Source organism: Oncorhynchus nerka, linkage group LG2 (genome assembly GCF_034236695.1).
Source record: "Oncorhynchus nerka isolate Pitt River linkage group LG2, Oner_Uvic_2.0, whole genome shotgun sequence".
Taxonomy (NCBI): domain Eukaryota; kingdom Metazoa; phylum Chordata; class Actinopteri; order Salmoniformes; family Salmonidae; genus Oncorhynchus; species Oncorhynchus nerka.
Window position 1 is genome coordinate 78,182,151 of NC_088397.1, and position 20,812 is coordinate 78,202,962.

Sequence of the window (20,812 nt, forward strand, 5' to 3'; positions counted from 1 at the left end):
GTGGTATTCATTGAAATATCAGTGCAAACTCTACCCACCTGAGAGATATTGCGTAGTACCAATTCTGATAAACAAATAGTTCTGGCAAGGCAAGTGACATCACTTCACGGTGTACATTGACAAAACCAGATCCTACATTTGTCCCTTCTGTTATTCTGTGGACTTTTTTTCTACCAGAGGCTCTAGTATGAGAGAAAATAGGGTTTAGATCTCACTACTACTTCAAATCACTAATTAGTAGCCCGGTTTATTACCATTACATCCCAGTCATGTGTGAAGACGGCAACATATAACCTACTGTATTGTGAACTGTTCAACATCAGAGCCAAGGCTTGACATACATAATGCATCTCAAATCACAGTACAAAAGGCATATTTGAAAACACGGGCTTTCTTTCGCCTCCAACACCACCATAATATCAATACATACAGGAGATCATAAATGCCAATATATATATATATATAAAAGAAAGTGAGCAGATGTCCTATTAAATGTCTGTAGGTTATCCTGTCATGTCTGGGACCTGAGAGCTTGGAGGAAAGAGGTCCGTGTGGTAAAAGAGTTACATGTGTATAATGTATTTAAGACTGAATTAGTCCCAATATTTCACCATCCATTTCTGCCTACTTCAGTTTTATTAGGGGGCTGCAGTGGCCTACAAGAGTAGACGAGGAGCTCTGATTTGCTGAGTTGGTCAAAATCCATTGGTCTCGTCAGTCCAGGAAAAAACATTATGGTGAAGTGAGGGGTTTATGTGAAGTGGTGGGTGACACGTGTGAAAAACAACAGTCATTCTGGACTGGTTATTGAGGGTGACATAATTGTCATTGGATGAATAAACACATGGTACTGTACTTAAAAAAGGCCCATAAATCCACTCTGTAAACACTGTCACTCCCCCACTCATGTGGTTGAAAGGTGTGATGGGTAGAGACTGAGGCCACTGGAGGTCCTTAGAGTTAGACACTGAGTGAAGGAGGTACAACAAAGAGGAACGCTAGAGAAGGGCTGATTTCGGAGTGAAGAGTGTGCTTCGGTTCCTCCTCCCCTCCTGGCTCAGTGCATGTTGACCGACGACATAGCGATGGTCTCCTGGATCTCTCGCACCATGATGATGCGTGTGAGCATGTGCTCCACCTGCTCACTTGTGATTGGCTGAGTGGAGTACCATATGGGACTGTTTGGCGCCACGACAGGCTCTGGCGTCAGGTAGTACACGTCGTTACGCCCCTTAGCACTCTGGGGACTGAGAGAGACAGGTGATTAGTTGTTGCAGGGCTATATGCTAACATTTTTTTCAAGTAGTAGATGTGCTCCTAAGTTGAAAAATGTAGGAGTACAAAAATAAACAGTTGATTTGATCATTAGAAATGCATAGAAAAGGGCATTCCAGTAGAAGATAAATGTGTCGTTGTGTATTTTTTAAATCCTTTTAACACCAAGGAAAACATCACCCTGTGCAATTACATCCTCTTAGCTACTAGAAATGTACTGAGAATGGGGGGGGCATTACTCACCATTTGAAGAGGTAAAAGTCATACAGTTTAATGGGGCATCGCAGCGGGTTCTCAGGATCCTCAGCCTGCTCCTCATACATGTCATCAGTCACTGCAAATCAAGTAACAAAGAGGTTAGAACCAGCCAGAAGTGATGTGGCATATGGAATTCATAATGTTACCAAACTCGGGGGAATGTATGAAACACAAAGCTGACTAATACAAGTCACTCAGTGACTGGGTATATGGAAATCAGGTCTGACTACAATATAAGAAGATTCATTTTCCTTGACATGAAGTAAGAGAAGATCTCACCTTTCTGCCCAGCATGGTGTGTCCCCAAAGGGCCATGGCCCTTCAGATAGCGGATACTGGTGCTCTTGTCCTTGGGGTTGGACGGGTTCTTCTTGGTGTGTCTCAGCACCTTGGAGAAGGCCACCTTCAAGTGCTGCTCTACCGTCGTCAGATGGAAATACCTAACGCAGATAGGTTTGTTTAATACCAAAACACAAACACTAGGCTTGAGCAATATATTGTATATAACAAGGTTTTTTCAAATACCGAATAGTATGACTTTCAAACCCCCCCCGAAGCTATGTCCCCGACACAGCCTTGTGTGGATGTGTGCTACGCCACTGCTATTAACTATAAATAAATAAATTCTCTCAAGCTCAGGGCTCCAGCTATGCATTTTGCTAACTTGCTAGCTGTGGCTCGATGGCAAGATCAAGCTTCTTGGTCACAGCAGAGAATCAAGTCATCACGGATCAAGATCCCTACTGTCTAATGTTTGTGTGTGTGCAGCAAACTGTTCGTAGCCTTTAAAGATCATTGTATATGAGCTGGGTTGTCTGTCCTTGCAATTAGTTTATGTTCACTTGCACTTGCTAGCTTTTAGCTAGAGTCCGCTATGGGATTTCGCTAGTAATTATTAGCATTTGTTGGGCCCCCAATGTTTGGAAAGAAATAGTACCCCTTGTGAACACCGATGGTAATACCATATACCCTGTATGGTACAGGAATGGTATGAACATCTGGAAACATCCCAACCCCCCTTTCTCACACACACAATCACCTCAATTAACCTGCAGAAATAAAAACAGCCACTAACCTATATACATTTCAATTACCTTGTGGCTAAGAAAGTACAATGACAGCACCAGAGAGAAAAAAATATGTGAGCATATGTTGGGGTAGTGAGCAACCAGGAATATTGGTTTCAAAATCATGTGTCCAGATGATTGTGTGCATGTGCTTCATTCTATAGCTAGAGGACTCCTGATATCTCCAGGATACATCTCCAGGAGTGATAAGTATCATTCGTCTTAATTGGTTGTTGTTTACTACTGTCTTTTTGCTAGCTAGGGCCATCTACTTTAAGTGCTGCCTGTCTTCCCAGTAGCCTACTTGGTCTGTGAACTGCTGACTGATCATAACTTGCAGATGATTGTTGACACATCAACAAGGATTAAGGGGCAGGGCAATTCATGACTGTTTTCATTTTTGTAATCAGTGGTTGTATTGGAGGGGGGAGTGCTTTCAGTCAGAAATTAGTATCAGGAGTTGTGCTCGTCACCTTTGAAAGGCAATTAGTACTTCAGTCTCCCTTGTTTTCTCAGCAGTGGTCTCGTCACAAGAAGGCTTTGGTAATTGAACTAAATGTCTATCGCCCCGTAGCAATGACTTCTGTCATCATGAAGTGCTTTGAGAGACTAGTCAAGGATCATATCACCTCCACCTTACACCCTAGACCCACTCCAATTTACGTACTGCCCCAATAAGTCCACAGACGATGCAATCGCCATCATAATGCACACTGCCCTAGCCCATCTAGACAAGAATACTGTTTAGACTACAGCTCAGCATTCAACACCCTAGTCCCCTCCAAGCTCACCATTAAGCTTGAGGCCCTGGGTCTCAACTCCACCCTGTGCAATTGGGTCCTGGACTTCCTGACGGGCCATCCCCAGGTGGTAAAGGTAGGAAACAACATTTCCACTTCGATGATCCTCAACACTGGGGCCCCACAAGGGTGCGTGCTCAGCCCCCTCCTGTTCACCCATGACCGCCTGGCCATGCATGCCTCCAACTCAATCATCAAGTTTGCTTGATCACCAACAACGATGAGACTACAGGGAGGAGGTGAGGGCACTCGTAGTGTGGTGTCAGGAAAACAACAGACTCCAGGATGCTGGCCTTCAAGGAAGAGTTGCAAAGAAAAATACATCTCAGACTGGCCAATAAAAATAAAAGTTTAAGACGTCCAAAAGAACTGCCCTGAAGGCCAGCATCCCGGAGTCGCCTCTTCACTGTTGAGACTGGTGTTTTGCAGGTACTATTTAATGAAGCTGCCAGTTGAGGACTGGTGAGGCATCTGCAATCCAATATTATTTGTTGCTTAGACTTTACTGCAAACGACACTCAAGTCTTGAGGGAAAAAAACAATACACTAATATTGCAGTTAGCCATGACAGCCTTTATAATAGAACGCTTGTGACCACACACACATTTAAAAATTGCACTTGGGGAAAAAAACATCTTTAAGTAGAAACAGAATGAAACAAACAGGCATTCTATTTTTGCTCTATTATAGTGTCGACTATAGTAGACGTCGATCAAGTGCACAAGGCTACATGTGTGCAAAAATAATGTTCAACGAGTAAAACATTTAATTATCCCCCCTCACTCACACACAAATTGTACTGTCAAGTTCAACACAAAAGCAATATCTTTGGGCTACAGTGCAGGTTATTACATTGTACACTTCCTGCCTGTTGACATCTGTTCTACAATGTGCCAGCAGCAGAGCATGAGACCCTTTGCTGGCATAATTGATCTCTCAGGCAGAGTACACCTGGCAAACCCCTTTTATCCACTGCTTTGAACAAGTGAGAAAGAGGGAAAGTGTGTGGTGTTCCTTTCACCTCTGTCACCCAGCTTAAGCCTGGCCTAGCTACACTTTACATGGGTTTTTTTAACCTTTAACTTGGCAAGTCAGTTAAGAACAAATTCTTATTTACAATGACGGTCTAGCCCGGCCAAACCCAGACGACATTGGGCCAATTGTGCACCAACCTATGGGACTCCCAATCACATCCACATGTGAAACAGCCTGGATTCGAACCAGAGTGTCTGTAGTGACGCCTCTTGCACTGAGATGCCGTGCCTTAGACCGCTGCGTCCATGTGTTACCTATTTAAATGTACTAGAATGCTAAAAGTCCGCTAAAATGTTAAATATTGGTTATCGGTATCGTTTTTTTTCAAGGGAAATATTGGTATCGGCCAAAAATGTCATATCGGTGCAACACTAGCTGTAACGTTAGCTAGCTAACGTTAGCTGTCTGACTTTATTAGCCAACAAATTGTCACACCATAAACTCAATTACTTGACCAATGTTGCTCAACATTTCGCTGGTTAGATAATGGAGAATTCGATCCAGCTAGAAAGATAGCATTGTTAAGTAACGTTAACAATACTAGTACTTGTTCCACCACACTTTCTCCCTTACCTCAAACTTTCCAAATGACAGTTGTTTTTCAATTACAGCTCATAAAGTACGCTTCATCACCTTCTCACCCGTCATGCTTTTAATTTTGGTTTCAAAATGGCAAATTTCACCTTAAGGTGACTAGTTTGCAACCTTGCGGCATCCCTTCTTTCTTTCCAAAACGCGTGTTGCCTCTGACCAACCTCTCTCAGAATGATCTTATTGACCCTAACCAGGCTTCAAGACGGGTCTATCAACCGAGATTACTCTTCTGTGTCACAGAGGCTTTCTGCCCTGCCAAAGCTGACTCTCTCTCCTCTGTCAGCATCCTCCTAGATCTTTTCTGCTGCCTTTGACACAGTGAACCATCAGATCCTCCTCTCCACCCTCTCAGGGCTGGGTGTCTCAGGCTCTGCACACACTTGGATTGCATCCTACCTGGCACGCCGCTCCTACCAGGTGACATGGAAAGGAACTGTGTCTGCACCACATACTCTCACTACTGGTGTCCCCCAGGGCTTGGTTCTACACCCTCTCTATACACCAAGTCACTCGGCTCTGTCATATCCTCAAATGGTCTCTCCTATCATTGTTATGCGGATAACATTACTTTTCTCCTTCCCCCCTTCTGACACCCAGGTGGCGACACGCATTTCTGCGTGCCTGAGATATCTCAGCTTGGATGTCGGCCCACCACCTCAAGGTCAACCTCGATAAGACGGAGATGCTCTTTCTCACAGGGAAGGCCAATACCTCTCCATCACAGTTGACAACGCCACGTGTCCCCCTTCCAGAGTGCAAAGAACCTTGGCATGACCCTAAACACTCTGCCATTCTCTGCAAACATCAAAGCATTGACCCACTCCTGCATATTCTACAACATGTATAGAGTAAAACCCTACCTCACACAGGAAGTGGCGCAGGTCCTAATCAAGGCACTTGTCATCTCCCGTCTGGTCTACTGCAACTTGTTGATGGCTGACCTCCCCGCTTGTGCCATCAAACCCATGCAACTTATCCAGAATGCTGCATTCCGCCTGGTGTTCAACCTTCCCAAGTTCTCCCATCTTACCCCGCTCCTCCGCACACTCCACTGGCTTCCAGTCGAAGCTCACATCCACTACAAGTCCATGGTACTTGCCTATAGAGCAGCAAGAGGAACTGCCCCTCCCTACCTCAAGGCTATGCTAAAACCCTACATCCCCAACCAAAGTACTCCGTTCTGCCACCTCTGGTCTCCTGGCTCTCCAAGCTCGTCTCTGTCCTGACACTCTAATGGTGGAACCAACCCTCGCACCCCCTCTTGACCTTTCTTGAACTAACACTTGCACTTTACTTTCTTACCCCTACTACCTCTGACTTTGCTGATAGCTTCTGAGGTCAAATGTACTTACTATGACTGTGATATGTAGTTGTCCGACCTAGCAATCTTAAGATGAATGCACTGACTGTATATCGCCCAGAGCTTCTGGTTGATGACTAAAATGTAAGTGTGTGAGACTCACTTAGTGTTGAAGAACATGAGTGTGGTAAGCAGCGTGGCTGGTGAATGGGCTCCTAGTTGTTTACACTCCCACAGCATCTCCTCTGTCACATGACTGGGAATGATGTACCCTGGGAGGAGAGAGCAGCCAATCACAATACACTCTCCTCTAATGAGACCACTGCATTCTGCACAGAAATGTACTCAGGTATGGAAGTAGCGAAAATACACAACAGAATTGTGAGTTTCTCTTGCACTTAACAAAAATATATCAGACTGTGCACAGAACAATCAATGTTCCAAAGTGCTTTTACAGTTCCACCCTCAGGCCCTCAGCAGGCTTTTACCTGTACTCTCTCTTGCACTTACACACAGAAACACAAAAGACAAACACTGTGGCTCTTACCTAGTGGATGGATGCTGGGCCTCCACTCATCCAGGGCTTTGTGTAACCACTGGGAGAAGCGTGTGTAGTACTGGTCAGAGAAGATATCATCCACCCGTCCGTTTTCAAAGAGGTACTGCAAGCAGAAAAAAAAAATATATATTTCACCTTTATTTAACCAGATAGGCTAGTTGAGAACAAGTTCTCATTTGCAACTGCGACCTGGCCAAGATAAAGCATAGCAGTGTGAACAGACAACAACACAGAGTTACACATGGAGTAAACAATTAACAAGTCAATAACACAATAGAGAGAAAAAAAAAGAGTCTATATACATTGTGTGCAAAAGGCATGAGGAGGTAGGCGAATAATTACAATTTTGCAGATTAACACTGGAGTGATAAATGATCAGATGGTCATGTACAGGTAGAGATACTGGTGTGCAAAAGAGCAGAAAAGTAAATAAATATAAACAGTATGGGGAAGAGGTAGGTAAAATTGGGTGGGCTATTTACCGATAGACTATGTACAGCTGCAGCGATCGGTTAGCTGCTCAGATAGCTGATGTTTAAAGTTGGTGAGGGAGATAAAAGTCTCCAACTTCAGCGATTTTTGCAGTTCGTTCCAGTCACAGGCTGCAGGGAACTGGAACGAAAGGCGGCCAAATGAGGTGTTGGCTTTAGGGATGATCAGTGAGATACACCTGCTGGAGCGCGTGCTACGGGTGGGTGTTTCCATCGTGACAACCTCTATCAACTGTAATACATTTCAGTCAGTATCTTGTACCATGTGTGTTTGTGGTATGATGCCATGTCAGTGACAGGGCAGGTGGGGCAAAGACCCACTGTTATTTTGTCATTAATACGTGTCACATATCAGTTTACAAACAATGTAAAAAATTCTAATAATCATGGAGTTAATAAAGCCGCATACAAACACTGTCTATTTTTTTGCGGAAGGCAGCTCCAAAATGCAGGCGTTTCAGCCTAGCTCAGGGCTTTCACTGGTGGTGGGGCAGCCAGTGGAAAATATGGAGTGTTCTGTCACTCATGGGGACACTACGTCACCGCAAAATCTACGGGAGAGCTCAAAAATTCAAACCCCTTGGGTGCTGCCATAGAGTTACATTAGAAGTGCCCATCCAAGAAGGCTCAAGGTCAATGGCTACAGATAAAATGACGTCAAATCACGTTATATGTACCATAGCTTTAATTTGACGGATCACGTCATACTTTCAGAATCTTAGCTAGAAAGCATCATCATTAATCAAGTCTACTGGCAAATCCTGTTCAATCCTTGTCATCTGAAGAGAAATTATAGACAAAACATATTGGTGCTCACCAGCCATTAGACAAACATTACATGTCACAAATTCAACAATGAGTGGTTTGGAAGGAATCAATGGCCTACTGTAAGCATTGCAAAGCAATCACTAGCCTGTTATTCAGTAGAGTGGGTGTGTGGTCCAAGTCTGGGTTTAAGGGTTTGTTTTCCAAGCTTAAAAAAGATAAACATTAAACATTGGCTATGCGGTCAATCCAGCATGACTTCTACCTCATTCGAAACAACTGGAAACTCGGAAATCTCAGACTTCAGGGAGTTCAAGACAACTGGGGACTCTGAAATCTCAGACTTCAGGGAGTTCAAGACAACTGGGGACTCTGAAATCTCAGACTTCAGGGAGTTCAAGACAACTGGGGACTCTGAAAGAAACAAGCTCTGACTGGGAAAATAAGTTTTGAACGTTTGTCAAACTTGGGAACTCAAGCCTCTTTCTAGAACAGACCTGAAGATCACGGACGTCATGATACAACCTTGCCCCCCCCATCAGCTATGTTTTTTTTTAAAGGCAGTAAATGAGGCTGAATTACCGTAATTTCCGGACTATAAGCCGCTACTTTATTCCCACATTTTGAACCTCGCGGTTTATACAATGACGCGGCTAATTTATGGATTTTTCCCGCTTTCGCAAGATTCATGCCGCCGCCAAAAAACTGAGCACCGTCACATAATGTGACGTAAATCGATTGCGCTCAAACTTCCCATCATTCTGATTACGGTAGTAATTTTGTCACCCTCATCATGGCAAAGACACGGAGAAATGCATATGATGCAGCTTTCAAGTTGAAGGCGACTGATCTGGCTGTTGGAAAAGGAAATAGAGCTGCTGCATGGGAGCTTGGCCTTAATGAGTCGATTATAAGACTTTGTAAACAGCAGCGTGAGGAACTGACTCAGTGCAAAAAGACAACAAACCTTTCAGAGGGAAGAAAAGCAGATGGCCCAAAGTATTTGCAGCCACTCGACATCAGTGTAAATCGTGCATTTAAGGTGGCGCTCCGTGTTCAGTGGGAGGCTTGGATGACAAGTGGGGAGAAATCCTTCACTAAAACGGGCCGCATGCGAAGAGCAACTTATGGTCAAGTCTGCCAGTGGGTCCTGACAGCGTGGAGCATTGTCAAAAAATCCACTATCATCAACAGGTTTCGAAAGGCTGGACTGCTGCGTGTTGAAGGGGCAGCATGAGCTCAGCGGGGTATTTGCCTCCGGATGAAAGTGACGAGAGCGACAATGAAAACGATCCAACATCGGATGAAGCAATTCTGAGGCTATTCAACTCCGACACCGAAGGAGATGACTTCAGTGGTTTCAGTGCACAGGAGGAGGAAGATAGTGACCAATGACTTTCTTGGTAGGCTACTGTTTTAATTTTTGTTACAAGCCGTGTTTCGTTAAAGCCTATTTATTTTTGTTACAAGCCGTGTTTCGTTAAAGCCTATTTATTTTTGTTACAAGCAGTGTTTCGTTTAAAGGCTGTGTAAAGTTCATTTGTTTCAATGTACCGGTAGGCACCTGCGGCTTATAGACATGTGCGGCTTATTTATGTACAAAAGACATATTTTTTAATAATTCAGTGGGTGCGGTTTATATTCAGGTGCGCTTAATAGTCCAGCAATTACGGTAACTGTTTTTTTGGGACTGCTGTTAGGACTGCTGTTGGGACAGCAGGCCCTAACAGTTTGTGCGCAGCGTTTGTCACTGTTATAGTGCAATTAATGTATTGTCTAGTGACTTTGTTGGCATTCATCAACAACAACAAAAAATTGTTTGCCCCACCAAGATTTACACGCCACTGGTCATGTGGTATGCATACCTTCTGTATACACAGGAAGATGTAGTAGAGGGCATCAGGCTCAAAACGTTCTCCCTCCAGCCCCTGGGCCTCCCGGGTCATGAGAGCCAGAGCCACGTTGAGCTCAGCCACCGCACTCGACACCAGGTCCTCCTGGAAGCGCAGGGCCTGCCGACCTGCACAAAGAGAGAGAAAATAAATATGGTCATTTAGAAAACACTTTTATCCAAACTCTGACTAATAGAACATTCATTGACATATTCAGAATTAAAACCTACAAAAGAGAAAGACAGAGATGCAGGAGAGAGAGAGACAGGAAGGGAGGAGAGAGTGGACGAGAAGTTCACATACTTGGCGAAGGCAATTTAATGAGTTTGTTGACACTCACGTCCAATGGGTGCCAGCTTGTTCTGCTCGTCCTTGTCCAGCTCTGCGTTCTTGCGCTGGACCCAGAGGCGCCACACATCCAGGCCCTCCTCAGGCTTCAGGGAGATGGGCATCAGTAGCTCCTGGGGGGCTTCCACCTGGGACTCTGACTCCACGTGACTCTGCAGGGGGACACATTAGAAGTGAAACGTTAGAAGAGAAACATGCACACTACATGCTTTGCTCATTTGTGGTGCAGGGAATTAAATATTTCCTAAAATGCCTTCAAGTGGAGAAAGACAGCACAGGGGACATAAAACTGGAGACAGGGAATAGGTGTTCATTAATTGAAATAATCATATCCTGCTTAACTGGGGGAGAGTACTGACTTAATCTACAACATAATCTAACAGTCCAACATGTTAATTATTGATTAATCCAACATATGTCATAAAGCACAAATCTACATTAATGTTGTGGAAAACCTTGAAATTGGAGGCAAGGACAAAGTCAGGGTCACCCAAGAGGTGAAGGTCCTGTTCTGACCTGTAGGTGGAGCTGGTGCTCCTGGTGTTCCTGCTGCTGCTGGGTGTCCCAGATGTGAAGCTGCTGCGTGCTATTGTAAGCCCCGCCCACCGTCTGCACCACCACTGGGCAGTGAATGTTCCCGTTCATGAACTGCGTTGGGAACAGCGTCTGCACAACTTCCTCATTCGTCGTCCCGGACACCGACACGGTGCCACCCGACTGGACGGACAAGGCACCCGACGATGAGGAGTGGGCCACTCCATTGTCCTTGTTGTCGTGGTGATTGGAGGACACCTGCATCGTGCTGTATGCCTCCTGGGGAATGGCAATATGATGCACGCCCCCTTGCTGCCCCCCAGAGTACACAGGGATGGTCCAGGTCTCCCCGGCAGGGCCTGTGATGGTACCCGTGGTGCTGTACAGGTGGGTGCTGTCCACAGTGAGCAGGTCTGGCCGGATGGACAAGTACTGCTGCTGCCCCTGCCCTTGGGGGAGGGCCAGAACCACCTGCTGGCCCTGCTGGCTCTGAGGGAGGGCATAGGACACCTGGATGGGGACATCCATCTTGCGCTTCTTGGCAGGTTGGAGGACGCCAGCTCTCCTCTCTGGCTCTCGGGGAGAGCCCTGCTGCTGCTGAGGAGACATGGCCTCCACCGTCTGGATCTGGATCTGCTGGCCTCCCTGTAGTTGAATTTGTTGACCGCCTGGTAGTTGAATGTGCTGGATTTGTTGCCCACCTTGCAGTTGGATTTGTTGACCGCCCGGCAGTTGGATTTGTTGACCGCAAGGTAGCTGGATTTGTTGACCGCCCGGCAGCTGGATTTGTTGACCGCCCGGCAGCTGGATTTGTTGACCACCCTGTAAGTCCCCTTGAAGCTGGATGTGTTGACCTCCTTGGAGCTGAATTTGCTGACCCCCTTGTAGTTGAATATGCTGGATTTGTTGACCGCCTGACACTGCTGCCACCAACTGGGCCTGGATCTGAATGAGACAGAACAAACACCTGAGCATGGTGTATACACTTACTGGGTGAGGAGAGTACATGGATGGGGTGGGTGTGTATTTAATAATGCAGCATGGTGTGTGTGTGTGCACCTGTTGGTGCTGCTCCTCTGTGAGCTCTCCTTGCTGGACCAGCTGCGCTGCTGTGGGAATGCCCTGGAGGTCCACCGTCTGGTCCTGCTGCCCCTGGATCTGCACCTGATCACAGAGAATGAGAATGCACAGTGCACCACCATCTATCACATGCCACATGTCTGAGGGTGGTGGGGTTCTGTGTTTCCCTGACCACTGTATTTTCATTTTAACATTTTGGTTACAGGCCCTGGATGTCAATAAAGAGGCCTATCGGTCCAGTCTGGAGAATAATTGAGTGTAAACACTGCTTATAGTGTAATAGGTAGGGTGAGTGAGGGAAGGTCTCACCTGTACTTGTATCAGCTGTTCAGACCCCTGGTGCACACCAGAAGCCATCTGGGGTGAGATCTGTGCAGAGGTCACCTGCACCTGTTGAACCACAAGAGAATGAATCAATCGCAGAGTAAAAGTAGCAATGATAGTGACAATAAGATAGGTGCTGCCAGTGTTGAAGGATGAGTTGGGCTTTACTCTCAATTTGGTCAATTGGATCAGTTTTTTTTATTTTTTATTTTATTTTTTACATATATAGACTAGACTAGATAAGGGCAAAGGGCACTCGGCAGCCTGAGGTTTATTCAAAAGAACGGAACTACTGAAGGAACCACGTAAGGAGGTCTCTCCTCTTACCGGACAGGCCAGCTCCAGCAGTGAGCCAGCTACCTCTGTGCTGTCTGTGTATACACAGTTGCCCCCCTGCTGATAAACCATGGTGGTGGTAGTGGCGGCGTCGCCCTGCTGTCTGAAGTCCTGCAGCGTCTCAGGGCCTTTGTTGGCCAGGGACTCCAGGAACTCCTTCATACGGTGCTGGGGCACACTGCGGGCCTTCTGACGCACGTATTCGTCAAATGAGACCACACCGCTCTCTAAGGGCTCGTTCATGACAATTCACTCTGCCCTCCACAGCACCTGGTGGGGAAAGAAAATACATAGTTAACACACATGTCCAGCATCACAGGTCAAGAACTGGGCAGCAATATCACATCATTTAACTCTGGTGTCAATAGACTGCAGCCACGGTCACCAATACAACCTCACACACTTCAGTGCCACGTTCAGTAGCCTCGAACATTGCAGACAAATGTCATGGCTGAATGAGCCCCAGTGTCTATTAGACATTTAAAGGCCCAGGTACACAACAGTTTGCATAGAGAGAAATAGTAATAGTATATTTTTGTAGGCACTAACTCCACCATGGTTCATAGCCTATGGAGATAAATGCTGAAAATAAGTTCTGGTAAATAGAGGCGTTTTATTCTATGAGATCATCTTAAATCAGCTAACGCCACTTTGTGGATTCTGATGCATTTATGTAATACATTTTATTTTATTTTTAAAGCTCATTACTGACTGATTATCTTATAGAACAAAGCGTATAAAATCCCCTAAGCCTGCGTTAACCTCAGACCTTATTTTGAGGGTTTATTCCAAAACTCTATTAATTCCAAATTCATTTTCCCCATAGGGATTGATAAACGAACCAGAGGTGACTAATTTCCGGGTTTTGGCGAGCTGTATTAGAGGGGAAAGTAAAGCCAATTAGGGCAAAGTGCACTGGCAAACCCCTTTCTATGATGAACTTTGAACCAATTATTCCGCCATCTGAACACTTGGCACTATGTTCTGTATACTGCATTAGACCGTTGTGGTATTCATTATTTGTCTTTGAAAAAATATGATAGTATTATTATCATGATGCTAAGATTTGCTTGCTAACTACATTTACTACAGGGGCAGTGTAAAGAGCCACCAGGCTCTGTGCATCCTTAGCCATTTATCACATGATGGCTTTTTCTTATATTAATTATATTCATGCTGCCTAGTTTAACTACTAAAATCCCACAATCTGAATGAAGTTAACATTTGAAAAATAATAGTGTACTTGAGTGATAAACATACGTGCAACTTCTGCAAAGCATTCTACATCAATACCTAGCTAACTTGCTAACGTTGTCTGGCTAGCTAACTAGCTAGCAGTACATCTTCCCATGCTACCTTAAATAAAAACCAAAACCCCTCGGTTCAGCCAAGGCACGGCGTTCAAAAGTAATTCGATAAACCCCAAGTCATTTGCTTTCCACATGCCATTTCTTAGTATTCATTGTATAGCGTGCAATGAATTACAATAATTTAAATTTAACAGTTAGCTAGCCAACTAAACAATATCACAATTAGCTAACTAGCTTGCTAGCCAGCTACGTGACGTGTGCTTATTTCTGATATATTTACCCTCGTTTCGAATAGAACAATGTGGGAAATACACACGAAGAATTTGGCTCGCGTACAAGTTTATCCAATACAATTCCGAGCGTTTGTGGAAAATATGTGTCTAACTGTAAAATGTTACTATTAAGATAACATTATTTAATCGATACATAGAAAACTACGGAAGTAAGCCCGGTGGAACAACGTGAATCCCGGACTGCTGACAAGCAACGGCCGCATCAGACATGGCGAGGAGTCGGAGATCCTTTACCGCAAATTCCACTTGTAAAGGCGAGTCAACAACCATATACAGTCATTGGCAACAACACATTTAATTTTTACGGGAACGAGCATGGCGTGCACCCGAGAGACCAGGGGACCCTAAATTGGTGCCAGTCCAGCGAACTGTTTTCTTATTGCAAGAAATACATTTGACTGTAAAGGTTCGTATTTCAATTAAATAAATATGTCAACAGACACTGATAAGATTAAACTGTTTGTGTCTGTACAGTCAATGAGTGTGTTGTGATAATGCATTGTAAATATGTTTGGACATGCCTTGTAATTATTCAAACTATGAATTATCTGCATTTTCTGTAGATTTGGATGGTGATACCCCCGCAGCACCTGATTTCGAGGCCAGCTCGCCCCCGCGTCCACATGTATCTTGCGCATGTACGCGAACAGGACTCCAAGGTGCATTGCACGGGCGCTGAGATATAATAAGAACTCCCACCCCATATCCCTTGTATTCTGATCTAACGGTCTCATCTGTTACTATTTAAATTATGATGTGTCTTGAAGGTCCTCTTAGGCCCAGCTTTTGTATATTATATTAATAATTAGCACTTTTCTTTCAATACTTCCTACACAGTTGTTGGAAGGCGCCATTTTACATTCAGTTCAAATGGGCACGTATTCTCGCGAGTACTCGCTTGGAAAGTGTCACGATTAAGGCATGCATGCTAGTAGCAGAAAGGATGCTTGTCTTTGAGGTTCAATACAATTATTAAATTATAGGACTATTATATTTTATTCTATTCAAAGAATCAGGAAGTTGTGGAATGGCAATGAAATATTTGATATGAATCACATCTATCTTTGTTTTTTTCACTGTACATTCTGAAACTTACCAAATACCTTTCAAGGATGGAATACAACCCTGGTTCCTAAAGCACTGTTTGAAATGGAAAAACAAAAAAAAGTTATAATTAAAAAACAAACACAGGCTACAATAACATTTTCTCAGTTGGCCTATTGTTGGGCAAAAAAACATCCATATATTAATTCCTAATGTTTTAATGTAAAAGTGAGTGTTAAATTGACTGTTACGTTTAAGGAAACCTAATTTTGACCCTTGCACCCTGTTTTCTAAGTAAAGGTTAATTTTGTTCAGAAGTTAATATTCAAGGTCCGTCTGAATGTATACACTTTTGTGTGTGTATGTGCCTTTAAACAGGAATACAACTGCCCCAGTCTGCCTTAAAGAGCCAGGCATGTGCTGGTGAGGCTCTCCCCACAACAGGCTGCCTCTCTGCTCTCTTAAGGTGGACCAGAAGAGATGTGTTGTGTGTGTCTAGTACCTTGCAGTAACAATGGACGGGAAAGAGTTAATTCTCCTCTAGCCTCTTTGTGATCTCATGGAAGGCTGTCCAGTGGATATGAGGATCACTCTCTTCCCCAGAACACTTCTTATACACCGCATCTCATCTAATAATAGGGTACACACACAATACCCCTCATACAAAGGTAAATAATATGAGGTGTGTATGATGAGAGGTGGGACTGATCCCAAGCTGTACAATACATGACAACCTGTTATGACTTGTTGACAGCATACACAACACATGGCACTATGTTACAATTGTGGAATGAATGAGAGGCCCTCACATAGACTATTGCTGCTTTAAGTGCTTTATTCTTGCACCCAAATACACTACGTTTCGACTTCACAGAAGACTTTGTCCGGTGTATATTACGATTGACCTAAACCTATTTACATATTATAGTAATCCTCATCACTTACTGTATCATGTTAGCTACATGAATGTGTTTTGTGTATGTCACTGTATAAAAATGTATCTTAAGTTCTTTGTAGGCTAGTCTGTGTTTGTCGGTTGACAGTACCACCTGTCCTCCTTAGCTCAGTGTCTGCCTGAGGTTAGTCCCAGCATACTGGCAATAATCCATGAACTTGGCGTCAAAACAATAGGTATGTTGTACACACCTACACAATACACACACTTACACAATACACACATCTACCAGAATACACACATCCACCTATTCCTATTCTAACTAATTTCCTTTATGCATTTGTAAAGCTTTGTGTCTGTGAGGTGTGTCTGTGTGTGTGTTCTTTCTCTACTGTCCTCGTGCACTGCTGGTATCTTTGCGCCACTCTAATGATCTTAAAGTAATCCTTGACTGATGAGATTACAGAACACAGTGTGATAAGGTATGTAGAGGAGAGACTGAGCATCACTATAACAGATCCACTCAGTGCAAACAGGACAACTACAAAATGGCTACACTTGACCCACGAGACCAACGGGAGAAAAGGGAAAGCCAGTGTGTTACCCAACAACACGACAAATGTGAAGCAGAAGTCTAAAGGATCAGAGGTATATATTGAAAGAGCAGCCTTTTTATTGCTTTTGATGAAATTTAATTGGTTTATTGAAGCATCTGTTACTTTGCCTTCAAGTTACTGAAAGAGGAATTATGTCTAAATGTTCTCAGAGAACAGAACAGGCATACCATGCATTGAGGTAGAGATGCTGCAAGTGCAGAGGAAAAGAGTGTGTGAAGTATCTTAATAAAACGGTGTACGTTTTGCTATTTTTTGCCAATTTAAAAGGTAATGTTTTCAACTTTTAATTTGATAACAGATAGACCATAGTAAATTATATGAAGATACATAAGACAGGAGAATATTTGCTTGGAAATATAATTATAATGTGCTGTAGTGTGTGTGTATACACACACTCTGCATATGCCTGATACCAATCACAATGAAATTAGGTATCATATTGTATGATGGTGTCTGATTGTATCAAGGAAACACTAATCTTGTGCACCAGACACTTCCTACGCAAGCTGTGTGCAATAGCTTGGGGACAAAGTTAAGGAAACAGACAGGCATGTGACAAAAAGGGCACACCTCCAAACTCTCAGAGATAAGACTGCTTGCAGCTGTAGGATGTTGTATTTTTGCCTAGTTCACCCACAGGTGTAAGCATGCTTGCATGTCACATGTCTCTCACTCACACACACAGACACACTTGAAAATGCAGAAAATGCAGATTAATGATCAGCAGGGAAGCTGTTTGACACATTACCCCCAGCTCACATCTTTACAAGCTGATACTTAATCAACAGCAGCTGTTCACCCTGACAAAGTAGTGTTATTAAACTCTGGAAACCACATTACCTACAGTGCCTTCAGAAAGTATTCACTCATACTTTTTCCACATTTGGTTATGTTACAGCCTGAATTTATTGTCACTGGCCTATACACAATATCTCAATGTCAAAGTGGAATTAAGTTTTTCAAAATGTTTACAAATTAATGTTTTGAGCCAATAAGTATTCAAACCCTTTGCTATGGCAAGCCTAAATAAGTTCAGGAGTAAAGATATGCAAGATATGCAACAAGTCAAAGTAAGTTGCATGTACTCACTGTGTGAAATAAGTGTTTATTAACATGATTTTTGAATGACTGCCTCATCTCTGTACCCCAAACATACAATTAAAGGTCCCTCAGTTGAGCAGTGAATTTCAGACAGAGATTCAACCAAAGACCAGGGAGGTTTTCCAATGCCTCGCAAAGAAAGGCACCTATTGGTAGATGGGTAAAAAAAAGCAGACATTGAATATCCCTTTGCATGGTGAAGTTATTAATTACACCCAGTCACTACAAAGATACAGGCGTCATTCCTAACCCAGTTGCCGGAGAGGAAGGAAACCGCTCAGAGATTTCACCATGAGGCCAATAGTACTTTAAAACAGTTAGTTTAATGGCTGTGATAGGAGACAACTGAGGGTGGATCAACATTGTAGTTACTCCATAATACTGACCTAATTGACAGAGTGAAAAGGAGGAAGCCTGTGCAGAATAAAATGATTACAAAATATGCATTCTGTTTGCAAGGCACTAAAGTAATACTATACAAAAATGTGTCAAAGCAATTCCCTTTTTGTCCTGAATACAAAGTGTTATGTTTGTGTAACAGTAGAACTTTAGACCGTCCCCTCGCCCATACCCGGGCGTGAACCGCTAACTAGCTAGCCATTTCACATCCGTTACAATTGTGGAAAATACAATACATCATATTAAAGAGTACCACTCTCCATATTTTCAAGCATAATGGTGGATGCGTCGTGTTATGGGTATGCTTGCAATTGTTAAGGACTGGAGTTTTTCCCAGATAAAAAGAAACAGAATAGAGCTACGCACAGGCAAAATCTTAGAGGAAAACCTGGTTCAGTCTGCTTTCCACCAGAAACTGGGAGATGACTTCACCTTTCAGCAGGACAATAACCTAAAACACAAGGCCAAATCTACACTGAAGTTGCTTACCAAGAAAACAGTGAATGTTCCGGAGTGGCTGAGTTACAGTTTTGACTAAAATCTGCTTGAAAATCTATGGCAAGACCTGAAAATGGTTGTCTAGCAATGGTCAACATATCAGGTTTCAGGTATGACCCAGATGCAGACAGTGCCGATGAAACAAATGTCACGATCGTCGTTGGAATGAGGTGAGGACCAAAGTGCAGCGTGGTAAGTGTTCATCATATACTGTATTTATTAATCCAAGAACACTAAACAAAATAACAATGGAGAAACTAAACGAAACAGTTCTGAAAGGTGACATACACAGAACAGAATATAATCACCCACGAAACACAGGTGGGAAAAGCCTACCTAAGTATGATTCTCAATCAGACACAACGAACACCTGCCTCTGATTGAGAACCATACCAGGCCAAACACAGAAATACCAAATCATAGAAAACGCACCTAGACTGCCCACCCCAATTCACACCCTGACCATACTAAAACAAAGACAAAACAAAGGAACTAAGATCAGAACGTGAAAACAAATGTTTATTTCTAGTACAGGGCAGGCAAACTACAGAGCAAAGGCAGGCAGAGGTCAGTAATCCAGAGAGGGTGCAAAAGGTCCAGAACAGCAGGCAGGGTCAGGGCAGGCAGGGGTCAATAATCCAGTGAGGTGGGGCAGAGGTATAGAACGGCAGGCAGAACGGTAAAAAAAAAGAAAAGAGAAGTACTAGAAAACAGGCGCAAGACCAGACAGACCCAGGGGAACAAACGTTGCGAAACTGGCAACAGACAAACAGAAAACACAGGAATATGCCCAGTATATTTATACTGGGCATAATTGGGAAGATGGGCAACACCTGGAGGGGGTGTAGACAATCACAAAGACAGGTGAAACAGATCAGTGTGTGACACAACCACCAATTTGACAGAGCTTGAAGAATTTTTAAAAGAATAATAGGCAAATGTTGCACAATCCAGGCGAGATTTTTCCAGAAAGACTCAAAGCTGTAATTGCTGCCAATGGTGCTTCTACAAAGTATTGATTCAGGGGTGTGAATACTTATGTAACTGAGATATTTCTGTATTTATTTTTTAATAAATGAGTAAAAATGTCTAAGAAGTTGTCTTCACTTTATCATTATGGGGTACTGTGTGTAGATGGTAATTTTTAAAAATCAAGAAGAACTGATCTTTATAATACAGTGCCTTGTGAAAGTATTCGGCCCCCTTGAACTTTGCGACCTTTTGCCACATTTCAGGCTTGAAACATAAAGATATAAAACTGTATTTTTTTGTGAAGAATCAACAACAAGTGGGACACAATCATGAAGTGGAACGACATTTATTGGATATTTCAAACTTTTTTAACAAATCAAAAACTGAAAAATTGGGCGTGCAAAATTATTCAGCCCCTTTACTTTCAGTGCAGAAAACTCTCTCCAGAAGTTCAGTGAGGATCTCTGAATGATCCAATGTTGACCTAAATGACTAATGATGATAAATACAATCCACCTGTGTGTAATCAAGTCTCCGTATAAATGCACCTGCACTGTGATAGTCTCAGAGGTCCGTTAAAAGCGCAGAGAGCATCATGAAGAACAAGGAACACACCAGGCAGGTCCGAGATACTGCTGTGAAGAAGTTTAAAGCCGGATTTGGATACAAAAAGATATCCCAAGCTTTAAACATCCCAAGGAGCACTGTGCAAGCGTTAATATTGAAATGGAAGGAGTATCAGACCACTGCAAATCTACCAAGACCTGGCCGTCCCTCTAAACTTTCAGCTCATACAAGGAGAAGACTGATCAGAGATGCAGCCAAGAGGCCCATGATCACTCTGGATGAACTGCAGAGATCTACAGCTGAGGTGGGAGACTCTGTCCATAGGACAACAATCAGTCGTATATTGCACAAATCTGGCCTTTATGGAAGAGTGGCAAGAAAGCCATTTCTTAAAGATATCCATAGAAAGTGTCGTTTAAAGTTTGCCACAAGCCACCTGGGAGACACACCAAACATGT

At 43.5% G+C, this 20,812-nt stretch overlaps 1 protein-coding gene and 1 long non-coding RNA gene across 2 annotated transcripts; one reads left to right on the top strand and one right to left on the bottom strand.

Moving 5' to 3' along the window:
- Positions 1 to 221: 221 nt before the first annotated feature.
- LOC115142995 (transcriptional regulator QRICH1-like) lies at positions 222 to 14,337 on the bottom strand. The gene is made up of 12 exons (XM_029682937.2): positions 14,249 to 14,337; positions 12,650 to 12,928; positions 12,308 to 12,388; positions 11,978 to 12,082; positions 10,901 to 11,863; positions 10,377 to 10,536; positions 10,010 to 10,164; positions 6,877 to 6,991; positions 6,493 to 6,601; positions 1,813 to 1,973; positions 1,519 to 1,609; positions 222 to 1,247 (listed from the first exon to the last, which is right to left on the bottom strand). Exons 2-12 carry the CDS (start codon positions 12,899 to 12,901, stop codon positions 1,058 to 1,060), a joined length of 2,382 nt encoding a protein of 793 aa, XP_029538797.1. The 5' UTR covers positions 12,902 to 12,928; positions 14,249 to 14,337; the 3' UTR covers positions 222 to 1,057.
- Positions 14,338 to 14,577: 240 nt separating this feature from the next.
- On the top strand, positions 14,578 to 16,315 carry LOC115143006 (uncharacterized). The gene is made up of 2 exons (XR_003865590.2): positions 14,578 to 14,667; positions 14,825 to 16,315. It is a non-coding gene; the product is annotated as an uncharacterized LOC115143006 (long non-coding RNA).
- The last annotated feature ends 4,497 nt before the right edge of the window (positions 16,316 to 20,812 follow it).